Genomic DNA, 22,021 nt, shown 5'->3' on the forward strand with positions numbered 1-22,021 from the left:
ACTTCCTCAAACTCAATCTATTCAAAGCCATGCTCATAATATTTCCTCTCCCACATGCTCCTTCCCCTGACTTCTCTGTCAAAATCAATGACACAACTATCAGTCTGTCCCCACATACCAGGGTGCTAGGGGTAACCCTTGACTCTGAACTGTGCTTTTAGGCTCACATTCAAACCCTGTCCAAATCATGCTGCCTCAACCTCCGTAACTCCAGAATACGCCCCTTTTTAACCAATGACACAACAAAGCTTCTAATTCACTCCCTGGTCATCTCTTGCCTTGGCTACTGCATCTCCCTCCTCATTGGATTACCTTTTCATAGGCTATCCCCCCTTCAGTCCACCATGAATGCTGCTGCCAGACTCATCCACCTTACCAACCGCTCAGTGTCTCCCACCGCTCTCTGCCAATCCCTCCACTGGCTTCTGCTCACCTAATGAGTACTAACAACAATTTATAAAGCCATCCACAACTCTTCCTCCAGCTACATCTCTAACCTGGTCTCAAAATATCAACCAAGCCATTCTGTTCAGTCCTCCCAAGATCTCCTGCTCGCTAGCTCCCTTGTGACCTTCTTCCATGTTCGCCTCTAAGGCTTCTCCCATCCTTTAGAACTCCCTACTCCAATCTGAAGAGCAGGTCTCTCTGATTTCTCTTGTACCAAATTGTATTGTTGTATTGTAACTGTAATGTCTGCCTTCATTTTGTAAAGTGCTGCGCAAACTGTTAGTGACATATAAATCCTGCATAATAATAATAATGATGATTATTGATATGCATTCCAACCTTAAATAAAACAAAACACCAAAGAATGGTATCTAAATGCCATAGATTTGTCTGATTTAATGCTATAAATGTCTTGTTTGGTCCAGAACAGCCCTTCTCAACTTTTCTACACCAAAGGAACCCCAAATATAATTTTAGGCCTTGCTTAAACCAAATCAAATTATCAGGAGTATGTGGAAAAAAATGCCCCTTTTATTGATGGTCAGTGGGAAGAATGTGCCCCTTACAGTAGTAGTCAGAATTCCACCCTTTCCTAGTGTCATGCCACTCGCCCTGTCAAATAGCATTGGCCTGTGAACTATGAAGGCACCATCAGATTAGAAGTCAAGCAGCCACAGCTCAAGGAACCCTGAGCAACCTCAGAATGAACCCTAGGGTTCCACAGAACCCTAAAATGTACAAAGAGCAAATGACTCCTGCGCTTGAGGGGGTGGCCTTGCGGCTGGTATCCTGAAAATGCGATTCAGGTCAAATTGTAGTAAATTCAGGCTGTGCTGCCACTCTCAACGGGTCATGGTAACCCAAAGCAGGTACTGGAAAAGAGAAATGGACAGAGGGCGCACCAGTCTAGCGCATTATCTTTAAAACAATTTATTGTAAAATATGCACATTATACTCACAAAACGATTATGAAACACGGGCAATAAGCAATGAGGGACCACCAGGGTGGAGGCCCAGTGGAGACCCCTGGTGGTCCCTCATTGCTTATTGCCCGTGTGCATACATGTCTATTACAATAAATTGTTTTAAAGATAATGCGCTAGGCTGGTGCGCCCTCTGTCCATTTCTCTTTTCCACAGAACCCTGGTTGAAGATGGCTAGTCTAAAGGTTCTTTGCATTGTACACTATACATTAGTAACTATATACATCACAAAAGTCCTACTAGACCACACATGTCAAAACAAGGCCTGCCAGGCTATTTTATGTGGCTCTTGCTCCTCTCCTGCAGCTGACGCACCCCCCTTATTACCAACCCCACCGTGTGTCAGCAGTTGGCAGCAGAGAGGGGGACAGAATTCCCCTGCTGTGCAGCCACGAGTGGCTCATCTCTACCCCATTTCCTCATCTAACCAGTCGGCAGCAGATAGGAGGACAGAGCTCCTCCTGCAATACCTGTGCCACTCTGTGAACCTGTATTTTCTTTGTCCCAGCTCCTTCTCCAGCTTTTTCCTGGCAGCAGCACAAGGTAAGGAGGTGCACTGTGATGTAAGGAAGGGTGGGGGACTCTTGACATCTGACATAAGGCTGGGGTGCTCCAGAAATCTAGATTTACAGATACAACCTACCCTTTGAGGGCAACCCTAATGCTGATGCATAATTCTGATGAAACTGAGTTTGATACCCCTGTTCTAGACCAGACATTTACAACATCGAAGGGTATTGATCTATGGTTTCTAGATACCACACTTTGGTGTCCTGTTTTATGTTAGGTTTTAATGTAAAATAATAAAAGGATTTTTTTTATTTTTCTTTCACTTGAGAACCTGGTTGAAAATATTTTGTTTATATCCTACTTAAAAGGAGAATTCTATAGGAAGTCAAATTTATTACTCAGTATTATTACCTTTGGATGACATATCCACTGTGAAGTAGTGATTATATGAGGGTTGCTACATTGTATTAGGTTGTTTGTCATATTTGCTGAGTACCTATTTAGTGGCAGAAAGGGATATTTGGACCTCTTAATAAATATAATTTCTCTACTATCCCCAGAGTTGTATAAAGTACTCGAAACCCATACTTGAGTAAAAGTGGAAGTGTTCGATCAAAAAGTGACTTGAGTAGAAGTACTAAAGTATTCAACATTTTTTGTACTTAAGTATTGCAAGTAGTTTTTTTTTTTAATTTTGCTACTCAAGTACTGAAAGTAAAAGTACAAGTACTGTGTTATGTAGTTATTAAAGAAAGAAGTCAAAAGTTTGAACATCATATTGTTTTTTATTATTTCAAATGCAGCTTTTATTTATACATGCAGTAGCATTTATTTTCATATGCACTGATAATACACATGTTTTGAGCTTCATGAAACCTGCCATCTACTGTTCTGGCAGTGGTAATTTTTATAACAGTAACGAGTAACTATGCAGCACAAAAAAAAAATATTGGAGTAGAAGTATTGAAATCATTGAAAAAATGTAGTGAAGTAAAAGTGGAAGTAGGAGAAAAAAATTCTACTCTAGGAAAGTACAGATACCGCCTTTCGGTACTTAAGTACAGTAGTGAAGTAGTTCTACTTAGTTACTATACATCTCTGACTATCCCTAAAAGTTGCTATTCTCTAGATTATTTTTAGTATATAATACTGTAATCCTTTTAACCACATTTGTGCAAACACTATATGATTCTCGGAATTTGGAACAAGTATAGATTCCTAAATGAAATTCTGCCTGCCATGTGTAAGAACTATCTGAACTATTTTTTGCAGTACTGACCATTCATACATCGGTGGTACAGCTTTTTTTTTTTTTTTTTTTATCCCATTGTTCTGGGGGCATCGCCAGAACATGCATGAAATATTTTTTGTGGATGTGCCAGAAATGCACCCAGCTCCCAAGTTGTAGACTGAAAATGCACAGCATTTTTTATGGATGAGGGGTGTCAGCCATGCCCAGTTTTCTTTTGCTAAACTACTCAACCCCCCTCTTTAATTAAATCTACAACATAAAGTCTAATCTTTCTTAAGTCTCAATAAAACAAGCACAAGACACGAGTACTGCTTTTACATGATCAATAGTTTTTGTTTTTTGGCTTATGGAACAGCTACAACAAAATGTCCATGTACAAGACCCAAAGAGAGAAAATAAAATAAGTTCATTATTAAGTTTACATAGACTTTAAGCCTGATTCTGAAATCCTTTTTTTCACCACAGTGATAATGATAACTTGTTATAATGTGCTCATCAAACTCTGATAATGGAGGAATAATCATTACATTCCAGTATTTTAGGAGTCTATCTCTACAGAGAATAATAATTTTCATAGATGTTACAGTATGAGTTCAGCACAATGAGTTTTAAAAAGCTTATCTTGTCATTATTTTTCAGTATATTTTTCCATGTGATGATAGAACATCGTAGGACTTATAAAAAAAAGCTTTTCAAAATTTGCCAACCGCCAATGGTGGCTAATGCCGTCAGTATGAAAGAAGAAAATGGTCGCACACCACCATGGAATCCAATGAAGAAAAGTTCTTTATTCACATAAGTGGTACAAGGTACAGCAGGGTAGGACAGTAGACGCGTTTCACAAGAATGCTACGTGTTCATTTACTACCTGTGTGAAACGCGTCTACTGTCCTACCCTGCTGTACCTTGTACCACTTATGTGAATAAAGAACTTTTCTTCATTGGATTCCGTGGTGGTGTGCGACCATTTTCTTCTTTAATGCTTCTCCTGGTGGCGAGCCGAGGTTCAGCACCCACCTTGAATCGTGGACTTTGACCAGCCTGAGCCGTGTTACCTCTCTTCATTGTTAATGCCATCAGTACACTATGTACCGTATTTTCCGGCGTATAAGACGACCCCCCTATTACATGATTTACCAGTAATACTTATACTTAGGTTACCTTGAAGATATTATACTTGGCGTATAAGGCGACCTCCCATTTTTGGGGGATTTTTTTGAGGTTCAAAAGTAGTCTTATACGCCAGAAAATACAGTATATTGGCTGCTTAAATATTATGTAGGGTGAAATTGTTATGTGGTCAAGGTCTCAAGCTGGCCATAGGTAGATGAAAATTCCCTGCTGAATTATGACATCAGCATGGAGGGTTCCTCTATCCACCTCATTTGTGTGGATGGAGACATCCATTCATTTTTTTTTTTGTTTTTTTTAACAAATAAAATGATCCATTGATGGCCAACCATAAAGCTTGTAATCAAAATGACTAAATTCTCCACCAGCCTTTGAAATGACCACTACTTTATTATATATATAGGACCCTGTAGACAAAGAGAGCAAAAGTTGGGTGCCTGCAGGAACCAATAAGCACTGGGCTTGATTGAATCAAAGTGGTTACAAAGGCAAAAGGCTTTTTTTATTTAAATGAAAAAGTTGCTCCCCCAGCCCCACATAAAGACTTACCTGAGCGAGATCTAAATCCAGAGCAGATCTAGTTTCTCTCTCGCTTCTCACATGAGACTTGGCTGCTGCTGTCATTCTAATCCTGTGAGGAAGGAGGGGGTGGGGGCTGGAGTGAGCCATGCTATGTGTGTCTATAGACGCACACAGTCGGCTTAGAATCAAGCCCATAAAAGTGTCCCATAGCAAGTGGCTTGCTTTGAGGGAACTTAGGGAAGAGGAGCCACGATCACCGGTGGAAGACCCCAGAACCATTGCACATTGCAGGTAAGTATGACATGTTTGTCATATAAAATGTAACCTTTACAATCACTTTAAGTGTTCAGTGATGTAAAGTGTCTGTGCACTTCAAACATCCAATCAACTGCAAGAGAATTTGAAAAAAATTGCTTCCCTTGCATGGTTGCATGCTTGAGCACAGATGCACTTTAAAGGCAGACATAAAACACACACCAGCTTTACATCTATTAAAGGATAAGTAAATATATTGCAAATGCAACCATTATAATGTATATGTTTACATTTATCTAGATTTCAACCTCCTGTAATCCCCTAATCCCCTGCACAACAGCACTTAGACGGAGACAAAGAGGGGCAGTATTTGGAGCCAATCAGTTGCCATCCAGTCACATGTGCTGACAAGGAGTATGCTGACAGAAGGAGAGAGCAGAGAGATGTCCTTATCAGTCTATTACTGTTCCTTCACTGTCCAGGCTGTGTGTGCTTAACTTTATTTCATGGTACTTCACACTTTAGTATACGAGGCTTTTGAAATACTTTGTGAAGTGATCCTAAAATGAACATGTGCTGAAGTATTTGGCACACAGTTGTGCATGCCCTCTAAGTGTTATATAACATTAATGGATGTAAACGTTTCAGAAACTGCAGGTTTTTAAGCGAGAATATTTTCCAACATAGCTGACCCTTGTTTTGATGATCCCATAGAGGAATACTGCCAAATGTCATTGTAAGCCACATATTGCATTTTCTTTGCAGTGAACTGATGAATTCTATATAATAGTTCTGAATGTTACAAGCAGCAGCCATAACCTAGGCTCTATCCCTTCCACTCCACAGACATCCAGTTCATTCATAAGCTATTTTCAGATTTTTTTTCTCTTTTTTCTAAAACAGTCCATAAAGTCTGATAACAAACAGCACAACTGAAGTCGGCGGATTCTTCCATACAAACTGCCTTTGTGAAGGGCTAACCGCAATTAAAAAAACAACGCAAATTATTACAAATTAAGCAGGTGTCAAATCTCACCAAAATAACGATATGGTGTCTGACTTTATATTTTTTAACAAAATAAATTGTATAAAATAAAAACAGTGACTGGATCAAACATTGCACTTTGTAAAGCCCAACTCCAACCAAAAATGAACCCTCTGTAGAGCTTTTACCGCTCGCTGTGTTCCCATTGAGGAGACTTGACTTGCCGTCTAAAGCGTCCCAGACAGAACAGGAAATATCAAGAAAACTTCCCCAACAGAGACATATATATATATATATATATATATATATATATATATATATATACACTATATTGTCAAAAGTATTGGGACACCTGCCTTTACACTCACATGAACTTTACTGGCATCCCAGTCTTAGTCCGTAGAGTTCAATATTGATTTGGCCCACCCTTTGCAACTATAACAGCTTCATCTCTTCTGGGAAGGCTGTCCACAAGGTTTAGGAGTGTGTCCATGGGAACGTTTGACCATTCTTCTAGAAGCCCATTTGTGAGGTCAGGCACTGATTTTGGACGAGAAGGCCTGGCTTTCAGTCTCTGCTCTAATTCATCCCAAAGGTGTTCTATCGGGTTAAGGTCGGGACTCTGTGCAGGCCAGTCAAGTTCCTCCACCCCAAACTTGCTCAACCATATCTTTATGGACCTTGCTTTGTGTATATAGCAGGGTGAGGAGGGATTACAATATGTCATTTTTCTTATTGTTTTCTCTATTCCCATTGGGGGTGATCCCTAGTGGGGGTCTGTCCTGGTGACGAGTGTAAATAAGAAAAATTTCCCCAAAGGGGAAAAAGACCAGATTTAACACCTCGGGAGAGGTTCTAATCCTTATGACTTCTGCAAGAAAAAAGTAAAGAAATGTTTGCTGTATCTCTGTAAGATATCCCTGCTCTTGACTGATAGATGTCCAGTAGACAGGAAAAAAGTGGGAAATCTCCCCAATGGGGACACATGAGCACCAAAAAAAGTTTTGGTTAAAATTGGGCCTAAAGTCCAGTATAATGGCATCAGATGTGTATGTTTGTATGAAGCCTAAGATTAGCATGGCAATAATCACATTGAAAAAAAAGTATGTAAAATATGGTAGTGAATGGACACAAATGTATTAACAGCTGTTTTACAATACTGATGCCACAAGTAAATCAAGATATGTTAAACTTAGGTCTGCAACTAGTAAATTCTCTCTCCAGTCTTAATAGCCATGTATGATAATGGTCAATTCATTTAAGTATTCCAGACTTTTGATACATGTATTTTTCTGATTCAAACTCTTTGCTGATACTGTATGATAGCAGTTTTAATTTTATAGTTATTGGTACAATAAGTGAACCTGTTAAACAAAGCTAAGCTTATACATTTCCTTTTAAGGTTGTTAAAATAACAAACTGTGTGCTTACGGTCAAATGTAACACATTTGTAACCTTTTTTTGTACTATAAAATGGTATTCTCTTCTCCTTGTTTTGTTATATTCAGGGATGGAGGGCATATGGGAATAAAATGGAGGATTTGAAAAAAAAAATGGCTTCCAAATTATTTATTGAGCATTTTATAAATTGTATGCAGTTTAGGAGCAGAGAAATGTACCAAGGGCTATGGGTGCTGTAACCACAGGTAGGAAGCCATGAATGTGTTACTGAGATACATTGGCTACTTCCGTTCCCGCGTGCGGAAAGCCTTTAGAAGATCTCCACTCAATCTTGGGGTTAGTACAACCCGCCCATGTACTGGAAAAATATAAGATGGTCTACAATTATCTACTGTTGTTTAAGAAAATATGGTATAACAACAACTGTAGCCTGGACCCTATCCATTCTTGGGGTCAGAGAGCGCTCCACCACCTGCATACACCATAGTCTGTCATGGATTTTAGCAGCCACTATAGAACAGCCTTCTTAGGACACTGAAGGTCAGCTGTACATCCAGAACCACTGGTTTACAGCACAGATACAGCCAAATATTGTAGAGCCATGCTAAATGTGACAGAGTCCCTCTTAGGCTGGTTGATAGAAAATCAGCAGCCACCAGATTTCCAACAACTAGTGACGTATCCCCACCAGGCCAGTAAAAACAAAGGTACAGGGATGGTGGTTAACACATAAAAAAATAAACCTCTTTAGGTTAGGTATGGATTTTAAGGGGGTACCCAATGCAAAAAAAAACTGAACAGAAAATCACCAAAATCTTCATCCAAGCATGCATCATGGCTGGCAAGTAAGGGATAGGGGATGAGTGTATGACCCCCCCCCCCAAACCATACCAGGCCACATGTCCTCAACATAATAGAGATTTGTTGACAGGGGAACCCCTTGGAAAAGCACATGATGGGGACAAAAGTTTCATCCACACATCTCTAGCCTGGTGGTTGTAGGGTATGTGGGGAGGGGGGCTTATTAGAATCTGGAAGCCCTTTTTAAAAATAAGGGGGCTCAGAGATAGGGTTTTCCCCCAAAGTCTATACCAAACCCACATCAGAGCATGCATCCTGGCTGACCAGTAAAGGGTAGGGGGTAAGTGTGTTCCCTCCCTCCTCCTAAACCATACTAAGCCACATGCCCCCAACATGGGGAGGGTACATTGCTGGGGGATCCCCAAGGCAAAGCATCTTTTCCCCATATTAATGTAGACACGGGCCTCTCTCCCACAACTCTAACCCAGTAATTGGGTCTCCAGGTGGACAGCTTATTCTAATCTGGAAGCCCCCTTAGAAAAAAAAGGGGCCCACAGATACTGTTTTCTATATGACTGAGTAAAGGGTACACTGTATCATAGTATTCCCAATTCCGATGACTGCCAATGCTGAATGACAGATTCTGTCTGAAAGCTGAATCAAAAAAGGGGTAGGGAAAAATCACAGTGGTTAAAATTACTTTACTTTCCAAGATCTTGTACCTTTTCCATGTGTTGCTGATTAATGTGCCTTTACATTACCTGTGTATACTCCAACTGCACTTTTTTCAGTTCATATGGGGTTGTGTACACCCAAGACTCCCAAGATCTACCATTTTTGTGCCCAAAATACGTGGCTACCCCACTTGATAAAGTATTACCACACCTCTCAGATGGCCCAACTGACCAAACTGCATGCAACAATGGAAATCCCTCTATGGTGGACCCTCTATCCCTCAACAGGCACAGGCTTGCACCAAAGTAATGTCAATTTTATCATGAGTCGAGCACTGGATGGGTCTCCCCTCACTTCACTATGTTCAATCAAAGAGTGTCAAAAATACATAAATATATATATATATATATATACATATATATATATATATATATATATATATATATAAGTACACCCCTCACATTTTTGTAAATATTTTATTTTATCTTTTCATGTGATAACACTGAAGAAATTACACTTTGCTAAAATGTAAAGTAGTGAGCGTACAGCTTGTATAACAGTGTAAATTTGCTGTCCCCTCTAAAAAACTAAACACACAGCCATTAATGTCTAAACCGCTGGCAACAAAATTGAGTACATCCCTTAGTGAACATGTCCAAATTGGGCCCAATTAGCCATTTTCCCTCCCCGGTGTCATGTGACTTGGGTCTCAGGTGTGAATTGGGAGCAGGTGTGTTAAATTTGTTATTGCTCTCACTCTCTCATACTGGTCACTGGAAGTTACACATGGCACCTCATGGCAAAGAACTCACTGAGGATCTGAAAAAAAGAATCGTTGCTCTACATAAAGATGGCCTAGGCTATAAGAAGATTGCCAAGACCCTGAAACTGAGCTGCAGCACGGTGGCCAAGACCATACAACAGTTTTGCTTTAACAGGACAGGTTCCACTCAGAACAGGCCTCGCCATGGTCGACCAAGGAAGCTGAGTGCATGTGCTCAGCGTCATATTCAGAGGTTGTCTTTGGGAAATAAACGTATAAGTGCTGCCAGCATTGCTGCAGAGGTTAAAGCGGTGGGGTGGGGGGTCAGCCTGTCAGTGCTCAGACCATACGCCGTACACTGCATCAAATTGGTCTGCATGGCTGTCATCCCAGAAGGAAGCCTCTTCTAAAGATGATGCACAAGAAAGCCAGCAAACAGTTTGTTGAAGACGAGCAGACAAAGAACATGGATTACTGGAACCATGTCCTATGGTCTGATGAGACCAAGATAAACTTATTTGGTTCAGATGGTATCAAGCGTGTGTGGGGCGGCAACCAGGTGAGGAGTACAAAGACAAGTGTTTCTTGCCTACAGTCAAGCATGGTGGTGGGAGTGTCATGGTCTGGGGCTGCATGAGTGCTGCCAGCACTGGGGAGCTACAGTTCATTGAGGGAACCATGAATGCCAACATGTACTATGACATACTGAAGAAAAGCATGATCCCCTCCTTTCGGAGACTAGGCTGCAGGACAGTTTTCCAACATGATAATGACCCCAAACACACCTCCAAGACGACCACTGCCTTGCTAAAGAAGCTGAGGGTAAAGATGATGGACTGGCCAAGCATGTCTCCAGACCTAAACCCTATTGAGCATTTGTGGGGCATCCTCAAACTGAAGATGGGGGAGGGCATAGTCTCTAACATCCACCAGCCCTGTGATATCATCATGGAGGAGTGGAAGAGGACTTCAGTGGCAACCTGTGAAGCTCTGTTGAACTCCATGCCCAAGAGGGTTAGGGCAGTGCTGGAAAATGATGGTGGCCACACAAAATAGTGACACTTTGGGCCCGATTTGGATATTTTCACTTAGGGGGGTACTCACGTTTATTGCCAGCGGTTTAAACATTAATGGCTGTGTGTGTATTTATTTTGAGGGGACAGCAAATTTACACTGTTATACAAGCTGTAAACTCACTACTTTACATTGTAGCAAAGTGTAATTTCTTTAGTGTTGTCACATGAAAAGATATAATAAAATATTTACAAAAATGCGAGGGATGTACTCACTTTTGTGAGATACTGTGTGTATATATATATGTGTTCATTATTTAAAAGTGCTTAAACCACATTTGTTATTCAAAACCTATCCAAAAAGCATAGTGCCCTAAACCAAGTGTTTTTATTTGCTATGTATCCATAAGACATAGTGCACTTAAAATCACTTATTAATGTGTTAAAATCAAAACTTTAAATCAATGCAGACAAAAAAGGTATAGTGAGAAGACCTTTGAGAAGGTCCTACTTAAAACAGTTAGGTTGTGCTGGGACATCACCACACAGGGCAGAGCTTGCAGAGAGGATTGGCAAGTGCCTGGGAGTTTGCAGGAGAGAGATGTTTTCTTGTCAGGCTTTTCTTTTGTGAAGCTGATATCTGTATGCTGCGTTGTGAGCAGAATTTATTTTAATTGCCAATAAATCTTGTGAAACTTTCTACACCATAAGAGTTATTTCTCTATATTTATTAACCCTTACTGGTGGAGCCAAGATGATGGAGGAGAAGTAATATCTTGATTTAGGCTTTATATGATCTCTTTTAAAATATGATGTCCATCCAAGAATGTGAGGGTACGCCTAATTAAACAAGTGGTGAAAGGTTGTGGAATGAACACTGGGAGGAGTTGACAATTGGTTCATTATAGAGAAAGAAGTTTGTTTCACTTGGAGGATGTTAAATGGATTTGGGGAAATGTCATTTGAATGCAGGACTTTACCACTCTGTATACTTATACCGTATACTATAAGTGGTTTCTAGTGCACTACGCTTTATACATATATATATATATATATTTGCTACAATGTAAAGTAGTGAGTGTATAGCTTGTATAACAGTGTAAATTTGCTGTCCCCTCAAAATAACTCAACACACAGCCATTAATATCTAAACCGCTGGCAACAAAAGTGAGTACACCCCTAAATCCAAATGTCAAAATTGGGCCCAAAGTGTCAATATTTTGTGTGGCCACCATTATTTTCCAGCACTGCCTTAACCCTCTTGGCCATGGAGTTCACCAGAGCTTCACAGGTTGCCACTGGAGTCCTCTTCCACTCCTGGTGAATGTTAGAGACCTTGTGCTCCTCCTTCCATTTGAGGATGCCCCACAGATGCTCAATAAGGTTTAGGTCTGGAGACATGCTTGGCCAGTCCATCACCTTTACCCTCAGCTTCTTTAGCAAGGCAATGGTCGTCTTGGAGGTGTGTTTGAGGCCGTTATCATGTTGGAATACTGCCCTGCGGCCCAGTCCCTAAAGGGATGGGATCACGCTCTGCTTCAGTATGTCACATTACATGTTGGCATTCATGGTTCCCTCAATGAACTGTAGCTTCTCAGTGCCGGCAGCACTCATGCAGCCCCAGGCTATGACACTCCCAACACTCTGCTTGACTGTAGGCAAGACACGCTTGTCTTTGCACTCCTCACCTGGTTGCCGCCACACACGTTTGACACCATCTGAACCAAATATGTTTATCTTGGTCTCATCAAACCACAGGACATGGTTCCAGTAATCCATTTCCTTAGTCTGCTTGTCTTCAGCAAGTTGTTTGTGGGCTTTCTTGTGCATCATCTTTAGAAGAAGCTTCCTTCTGGGTTGACAGCCATGCAGACCAATTTGATGCAGTGTACTGCGTATGGTCTGAGCACTGACAGGCTGACCTCCCACCCCTTCAACCTCTTCAGCAATGTTGGCAGCACTCTCTGGATATGACGCCAGCCACCCACAGACAGGGTGCCAGACAGCCAGCCACCCACAGGCCCTGTACCAGCCAGCCACAGGCACTGTACCAGCCAGCCACTCACAGGCTCTGTACCAGCCAGCCACCCACAGCCCCTGTGCCAGCCACCCACCTACCACAGGGTGCCAGCCAGCCAGCCACCCACTACATGGTGCCAGCCAGACAGCCATCTACCACAGGGTGCCAGCAAGCCAGCCACCCACCACAGGGTGCCAGCCAGCCACCCACCACAGGATGCCAGAAAGCCAGCCATTAAGCATTAAACAAAAATTAACATGTTCAGTACCAGATTTGTGTCAAAAATTGTCCTTATTTTTCAGAACTTTAAATGTACTAAATATTGGCCGATATCGGCCGATACCGAAACGTTGTGACCAAAAGATCGGTTTTGGCCCTGAAAAAAACATATTGGTCTATCCCTAATGTATATATATAGATATATATATATATATATATATATACAGTATATATATATATATATATATATATATATATATATATATATATATATATATATATATATAGGCCAAAGGGTCAGTGAATTGTAGTAGCCCATTGAGTTTTGAAAATAACCATGCTCCCTGATATTCGCATGGTTGAAATTTGTACAACAGGGAACATGCTTTGGTTAAAAGTTTATTATCCATGTAAAGGTTTTGATCGTGATTCAGTATCACTTGTGATATCCAATGCAAATCTTTTCAAAGTTTGTAAACTTTTTGATAAAAATGTAAAAAAAGAAAAAACATTTCTAATAGGTAATACAACTTATGGGAGTCCACTCCTTAGCGAAATGACCGTTTGGATGTACGTGACCCGTAAAGCTAAAACCTTCAATATGGAGTGAACTGCATATTGCAGCAGGTGTTACCTAAATGACAGAACAGTCAAGGTCCACCAAAACTTCGCCCCAAACTAATCTCATTATTAAATCTCATTATCATAACAATATACTCTGTTCCTGCTCTAACATCAGTTTTTTTTCAGATCCTGAGCAAATACTGAGGATATGAACTAGTTTATTATTACTCCGGCAATAACTCTAGAATTAAATTGAATTTCTTTTTTACAGGAATTGTGGGTTTTCTGGGTCAAAAACTATAAAACTTATTCCTGGTTTATCACAGCTGCATACATTTAAAGATATGATTCCTGCCACTTCTCTGCCTCCAAATCATATAAATTTACAACCTTTTATATGATTGTTTCTCTTGCTACATATTGCTAAGGCCGCATTTCTCACTTGGGTCATAAAATGTTGAAAGGTATAGTAGCGATATGCAGTGTGGATTTCCTTGCACCTTCTTGTTGATAGATGCTAGCAAAGAAGAGGTGAAGTAATTTCCTGCAGCTGTTAATCAAGCTAATGCGGCCATGTCATAGCGCTATCTATAGGCTTTTCCCTACCAGCCACAATCTCACTGGCTGAGCTGGCTGCTATGAAATCGCTTACGTACGTATTGTGACTTCAGCCTTATCATAAGTCACGGGGAAGGGTATATTTCATGCTGGCTCACTTTATCCGGCTTATGTGCAATACATCATTTTGCAATAAGGCAAAGCCAGGATTTCACTCATCCGCAGGATGTCTACAGAATCAACTTTGTTGTATTTATTACCTTTGGGCCTTTAAATCTTAAACAATACGTTGCTTAATGTATGTGAACATTTTCAGTTAGCCATGCATGGATTCAGTAGTTGTCTATGCAGCTTGTTAGTCACAAACCCCAGCATGCCCCACTGCCCAGAGACTCCGGGCCTTATTTAATAAACCATATGTGTATATGCCATCCATGGTGCAGCAATGTTTTTATCACATAAAAAAAAGCAAAAAAAAAAAAGTAAGTTGCCTTGCTTTTGTTAAAAAAACAACTTTCCCTGTAATTTTTTTACCTTCTCTTCATTATTGTCTCACTGCTCTGCATCCCCTCTAGGTTGAATATAAAGTATGCACTGCTCACAACATTTTCCTAGTGAGGTTTACCTGCCTGTGTGCATTTCTTTTTAGTAAATCAAGCCCAATGCACAATTTCTATAAAGCCATGCATGCTCATGAAATAAATCAGTGCACAAAACAATGCTGGTATTTAAAGAGCATGAGAACCGATAGCTGATCTAAGAACAGAAAAATAAAACCTGATAGATGGTTTTGGGTTTAGATGTAACATTGACATTCCGGTCCCTAAGAAGTCCAAAGCTCTATAACTGCAAGGTGGAGAGACAAGCACATTTCCCCTAAATCAGATAAGCACTACAAATGCTGTAGTTCCACGTTATTCAACCTGTAAGATGACTGGTGCTGCATGTCTAGAGTGGTAGGTCATGGGGGTACAGCGCTGGAGAGCAGGGGAGTATTGCAAATGGGGCTGTAGTTTTTATTTTAAAAAGACCACTGATAAAAATGAAGATACGTTCAGCTTTAAGGGCTAGGTTTGGGTTAGAAGGTGCAGTCACATTTATGATGGTCTATTTATAAATGTTTTCCCCAAGATTTACACAACTTGTACCCAAGATTTACACATTTTGTCAATTGAATCCAATAAAATAGTGAATCTTGGGTGAAAGTTGCATGGATTTTGTATGAAAAATGTAAAGATAGGGCCAATTATATACTTTACCAAGCATAAATATGTGGCACTACCCCTTTAAATGCAATCAATGACAGTAACAAAACAATGAGAACTATAAACATTTGATTATAGTGGCAATAGTCCAACAGAGGAACATGCAGGGGACCTGCACCTGCCCCTTACAAAGTCCCCTTGTGACTAAATGCTTTGGTCTGAGTTTAGCAGGCTGACATCATCACGCATGCTAGTGGATGTCATTTCTTATTACATGCTGTGACTGTTTCTTTTGTAAGTGCCCATTGATTCCTTTATTATTAAACTTGATTTTAGACTGGATTACACTATGTGCCTTGCCCTCTTCCTTTTTTTAAGGCATATATATGACACTGCTGAGGAGTTGATGATTTACACAGTTGGGCAATCCATTTTTATTGATTCTCAGAATGATCCATAAAAGCTTATGACCTTACTTTTTGGAGTCTGGTAAATGGCTTATATTTGTAATGGTGATGAAGCACTGAAGTTGCCATGTGTGTGTAACCAAGCGCTGGCTAAATTGTTTGTGCCGTTATGGGATACTTTTTACTGAAGACAGCATTGAGCTTCTTTTCCCTAGTGCTCAACATGGAGATAATTGCATCACTTTCTGACTGCAGAGGGATAGAGACAGCTACTGAAAGAGGGAGATTGTGGGACATATAGTCCGGAAGGCTGGGTTGTCAGTGGATCCTATTCTGCTGCAAACTACAAGTTCCAGCTGGCTGATGAGGTAAAGAATTCTGGGTAAACAGATAAATATAACTGAACTGGGAGAGGCTCGCTCTTTTGGGATATGAGACCTACAGCTGCAGGAGCAAAAGTCTATTCTCCTTGGCCTGTGTGAGTGGATGCCATGGCCTGGACGGTGAGGAGGGCCTTCTTATGAGTGAGCCTTATCCCTGGAGGAAGATCCTCAGCCACAGACACCTCACTGGCTGTATGGCTAATCGGGGCAACCTTCGTACATGCCCACGCTGAGTGATCAGTTTGCCTGTCGGGCATCCTTCATCTGACAGCAGATCCTTCAAGAAGCTGTTCTAAGGACATCCTATTTCTTTGGGCCTTGCTATCTCCAGGATCGGTGAGCGGGCAGAAGTCCACCTTTAACATTACATTCAGAGACACTGCAAGAAGACACCTTTAACCTCCCCCCCCCCCCCCCCCAGCAATTTCTACATCAAAGGCCCTTCCCTGGGAAACACCTTATTTGTTCTACTCAACTTTGCTGGTTGCCATTGCACAGAAATATCTTTAGGCCCCTTTGTAGCTAGTGGAAGATTCCGTACACCCTCACTTCAAAGATTCTTCCAGCCAAAGGAATCAGCCTACAGAATCTGTTACGGGTTAAACTGTCCAATGTGCAGCACCTGTTTCCCTTAAAGGGAAACTCTTACACAGCTTTCACACATTGTGTTTGTTATTTCTTTTACACCTGTGGCATCAGGACTAAGAGGGAGCTGATTGACAAAAAGTCTTTGCCTCCCCTCTCTTGTACCTGGGGATCATAGGTTCTTTTAAGGCCTGTTGACTTTTAACACCAGGCTCACTGTTGCTGCCATTTCATTGCATATCTCTGTAACTCTGTTTATTGCTAAAGTTTGCAATTTGGGGAATACCCTCATTTTACATTCTCTTTCCCTTGTTAGAGTAGATATGTACGCAGATATGTACGCCGATGACACTCAAATCTATCTGTCTACTCCTCACCTCACTCCTTCAGTCTCCTCTCGCATTGCTAACTTACTTACTGACATATCAACATGGATGTCACACCACTTCCTCAAACAAAATCTCTATAAAACTGAGCTGGTAATGTTCCCTCCCGCCCGTGCCCCCCTCCATGACTTTTCTATCAAAATTAGTTATGCAACCATCAATCCCTCCCCTCATGCCAGGGTACTATGTGAAATCCTAGACTCTGACCTGTCCTTTCAGCCCCAAATCCAATCATTGTCAAAAGCTTGTAGACTTTACCTCCGCAACATCTCTAAAATTCGCCCCTTTTTAACAGCTGTAACCACCAAGCTACTCATTCACTCCCTTGTTATTTCTCACCTCGACTATTGCAACTCCCTTCTCATAGGCCTACCACTTCATAGGCTATCCCCTCTTTAGTCTATAATGAATGCTGGTGCCAGGCTTATCCACCTTACCAACCGCTCAGCGTCTGCCTCCCCTCTCTGCCAATCCCTACACTGGCTCCCGATTGCCCAGTGAATTAAATTCAAAATACCAAGCACAACATACAAAGCCATTCACAACTCTGCCCTGAGCTACATCACCAATCTTGTCTCCAAATATCACCCAAACCGTCCTCTCCGCTCCTCTCAAGACCTCCTACTCTCTAGCTCCCTTGTCTCCTCCTCTCATGCTCGTCTCCAGGAATTTGCCAGGGCCTCTCCCATCCTCTGGAATGCTCTACCTCAACCTGTACGGCTATCTCCTACTCTAGCTGCTTTCAGGCGATCCCTGAAAACTCATCTCTTCAGGGAAGCCTATCACACCGCCAACTAATCTGCCATCAGCCCATTCCCTACTCTTACAACCTCTTGTAACACCTGCCCCACCCCATTAGATTTTAAGCCCTTCTGAGCAGGGCCCTCTTAATCCTCTTGTATTTTATTGTATTGTATATGTACTGTCTCCCTCTAATATTGTAAAGCGCTGCATAAACTGCTGGCGCTATAGAAATCCTTATTAATAATAATAATAATAATAATAATTGAGTATACAAAACATGATTAAAAGATTTTTGCCTTAGTTTCAACAATGTTTCTTGGCATATAAAAGTTGATAACTGGTGTAGCAATGTTTCCAGGCCTTGGGCCTGAGGTGGGTCTGCCATTAGCACCTGTAACACTCCCAACACATTTAAGTTGTGAACCCAGGTGTGAGAACTTAGACAATGACCATTCCCGCATCTTTGGAATGAGTGGGATACTCCTCTGGCTCTTCTAGGCTTAACTAGGACTTTGTACAAAAAATGCCCACTAGTGCTGTCTTGATGCCAGCTGAATGCCAACCAGCGCTTCCTGATGCTTGTAAATACTGCTTGGCTGAATTAGTGCTGGAACCTTGACTTTAACTTGTTTGTTAAGTCAGAAGATCCAGGACTGTAGAACTCTTGACTCCTGACACTCGATTTAGCTCAAAAGTCACTGAACAGCTCCCTCCAACCCTTCACTGGCTGAGGTAGCTCCTTGTCACTGCTTGTGCTGCTGCAACTCTTAACTGCCCCCTTTAACACTTCAGGGTCATCTGACTATGTACCCCCTCTAACACTTTAGGATCCTCTGACTAGGTACCCCCTCTAACACTTTAGGGTCCTCTGACTAGGCACCCCCTTTACAGCTAGCTGACTCCTGGATCCCTGGAACCTTCTCTGGAGTGGTCCCCTCTACACTTGGCAGACCCCTAGGGGCAGTTCATAGTACTCACGACCTTGACAGGCTTTCCTGGAACTGAACCCCTCTTCCTCCACTGGTCCTCGGCACACCGGATTCCCTCTGCAGCTCAACTCAGCATTCTCTGGATTCCCAGGCAGCCACCCGGAACACCCAATCTTTCTGACAGGAGGAGAGACAGACGTACTCTCCCTCCTGGGACTCTGCTTCCCGCCAAAGATGCTGCGTCATGCGTTCCCTCAGAACTTATACCCACTCCCAGAATCCTCTGTGGCAGAATTTGCCTTCTGGGGTAGATACAGGCCTGAGTGTGTCTCTGATTGGGTTTCCTCCACTGCCAAATGAGAATCTTCTCATGGAGCCAGTGGGGAGACTCCCCTCTCAGCAGACACACCTGGGAGACATGACAGCCAGGTGAAATCATGGCCCTGCCGTTAGGCAGCCAAGGCCCACTATACTTTACCTAGCACCTACCTGTAGGGTGCTACACTGGTGACCACCATCAAACCCCCAACACTTATAGTAGACTCCAAAGGTAATACACAATGCAAGGGGTCATAAGAGAGGTAACCCCAATTTCTTAATAACCAAGGGTAACTGCTGTGTGGGGTGATGATGTCCAGTTAATGATTCAGCTCGACATGTTTCCCGCCACCATGCTTCTTCAGGAGCTTAGGGGTTAAAAATAAATTTTTCTCTAGTTAAAAATTAAAATAATGCAATACGGTGCATTCGGAAAGTATTTACAGAGCTCCACCTTCTCGACATTTTGTTATGTTACAGCCTTATTTCAAAATGGATTAAATTCATTACTTTCCTCAAAATTCTACAAACAATACCCCATAATGTGACAATGAAAACAAATGAAATCAGCACCTGGATGTAAAACACAACAAAGCTGCTATGCACTCAGGGTCAATAAACCAAAATCCCAATACAGCATATACAAATACAAATTGTGCAGTGCTAACACATATAATATTATTAATAAAGAGTGGAAGAAATGTCCCAAGGTGTAGATATGATGATTCATGCACATATAGGAAAACTGTGCACCACTTTGTGCTATTCCGTCGCCCAGTCACACTAGCTACTCACCTTAGGATTAGCCCCTGTGTCACCAGACGGGCTAATAAAGCATAAAACTCTCACTCTAACCACAGAGATCACAGATAAGATGACCATGGATCATATGGAGCCACCAGACCTCCTCCTCAGACAGAAAGGCTTCCGTTCACCAACGAATCCATACGTCCATGAAAGATAGAGGTCCAGACATAGTGCTTATGCCATTTAAAAAGACCTTTATTGCTTATTGACAATCACTGAAGAAGCCCCGCCCATAGGGACGCAACGCGTACGAAGGGGGAGGGGCCAGTGACGTCACCCACCATCCATCGCGGCCAGCGTTGTTTCTGTACCGCTCTGCACTGCGCACTATGTGATAGTGCCTGTTCAGGTAATTTTATGAATATTGAGAAGCAGTAAAGGTCTTTTTAAATAGTATAAGCACTATGTCTGGACCTCTATCTTTTATGGACGTATGGACTAGTTGTTGGTGAACTGAAGCCTTTCTGTCTGAGGAGGAGGTCTGGTGGCTCCATATGATCCATGGTCATCTTATCTGTGATCTCTGTGGTTAGAGTGAGAGTTTTATGCTTTATTAGTGCTTGACTGCAATGAAGTAAAAAAAAATTGATGGTAAAAGACACAAAAAAAAATGTATTAAAACCTACAAAGCGCAAAGTCCCAAATCAATATGTATATAAATATAAAGTGCTGATATAATCAGGTGAGGGTGATTAAAATTTCATATGTGATCCAGTGATACAAAAGGAACAATTCCCGGTGACAGCCAAGTGCGTTAATTCGTGAGCTTGGAAATCCAAATTAAGTGCAATGGCCGCTCACCTCCATTAACATTCAAATTAGCGTTTTGGTGTAATCAATCACCATAAGGGACCTCCGGATGTTCTCCAATAAAATAGGGGGCTTATTGATGAGAATAAATAGATCTCCAGAGTATAATGCCCAATCGGTATTGCTTTCCTTATTGTGGTGTCATCATTCATGTGGCGGATGTGCCCATTTCTAGTATTGGGAACATTGCCAGTTCTTCTTGGGCTATTTTCCTGACAAATTTATACAGAAACTATTGGGAAAGCCACTCTCAGAAAATATCAGAACACAGAATATTAATAAAAAACCAAGCATAAATATGTCAAACTACCCCTTGTGTGCAATCAATAACAGCAATAATGCAAAAACAATAACACTAAATGGAGTATTATAGTGGCATTAGTCCAATAGAAGGAAATGTGAAATGGTTTAAACATTGTAGTGACTAAATCACAGATTACAAAAGTTCATCTCCAATAAATGTACTGTTTAAATGATATGAAATGTACCACCAGCTCAGTAGGGGCCTCTGGAATGTGACTGTCCCCAGATGTTGCCCTGACCTTGCAAGCCTCCCGACACCCCTGACACCCTGGGTTCTGACATAATTCAAAGAGAGACTTCTAATGCAAAAGACACCAAGGAAATAGCAGAGGTTGTAAATAGATATTTTACTGGATATTCTTAAAGCGGAGTTCCGGCCCCAAAATTGACATAGTCGATTTTGGGCCACCTGCTTGCTTCTAGGTCACCTGAAAAGGAAATGGATAGTTACGATTTTTTTTTTTTTTACTTACCTTGTAATTGCAGAAAAATATACTCACCTTTCTTCCACTTCCTCCCTCGGCGGCGCCCGCGCCGTCACTTCCGCTTTGCAATGATTCCTGGGAGCTGAACGTCATCGCTCCCAGGAATCAATGTGCCTGCACCGGCCCCGACGTCAGTTCCGGTGCAGGCACGTCATACCTTGCTAAACAGCTTCTGGGCATGCCCAGAAGCTGTGCAGGGATGACGCTACAGCCCTGGAAGTGACGGCAGGGCCGGCGCAGTGCATCGTGGGACCGAAGAGGACGGAAGAGGACGCAGAAGAGGATCGCGCTGGCTTCAGCTGCTCACACCTGAGATGGCAGCGCTGGAGAAGAAATTTTCAAGGTAAGTATTTCTTCTAAAAGGTAAGTGCGAACCGGGACAGATCAGAGGCTATTCATTGTGGAATGTACTAGCCCTGACTGTCCCGGGGGTATTTTCATTGAAATTTTTTTTTGGTAGCCGGAACTCCGCTTTAAGTTAACAAGGGAAAGCATTGCATTGGAAATAATTCCCAAATTAGGACAAGCAAATTCTTCAGAGAGAAACATTATGTATAGAA

General features: G+C 41.7%; 1 protein-coding gene across 1 annotated transcript in view; it reads left to right on the top strand.

Annotated features, from left to right (window-relative positions):
• Positions 1 to 6,243, top strand: part of PARP8 (poly(ADP-ribose) polymerase family member 8) — a 427,949-nt gene extending 421,706 nt beyond the window's left edge. Inside the window, exon 27 of the mRNA XM_082252530.1 lies at positions 5,401 to 6,243. Within this exon, the coding sequence (XP_082108656.1) occupies positions 5,401 to 5,417 (17 nt within the window). The 3' untranslated portion in view covers positions 5,418 to 6,243. The remainder of the gene's footprint in view (positions 1 to 5,400) is intronic.
• The last annotated feature ends 15,778 nt before the right edge of the window (positions 6,244 to 22,021 follow it).

The sequence above is a fragment of the Pelophylax lessonae genome, assembly GCF_965119305.1.
Source record: "Pelophylax lessonae genome assembly, chromosome: 1".
Lineage (NCBI taxonomy): Eukaryota > Metazoa > Chordata > Amphibia > Anura > Ranidae > Pelophylax > Pelophylax lessonae.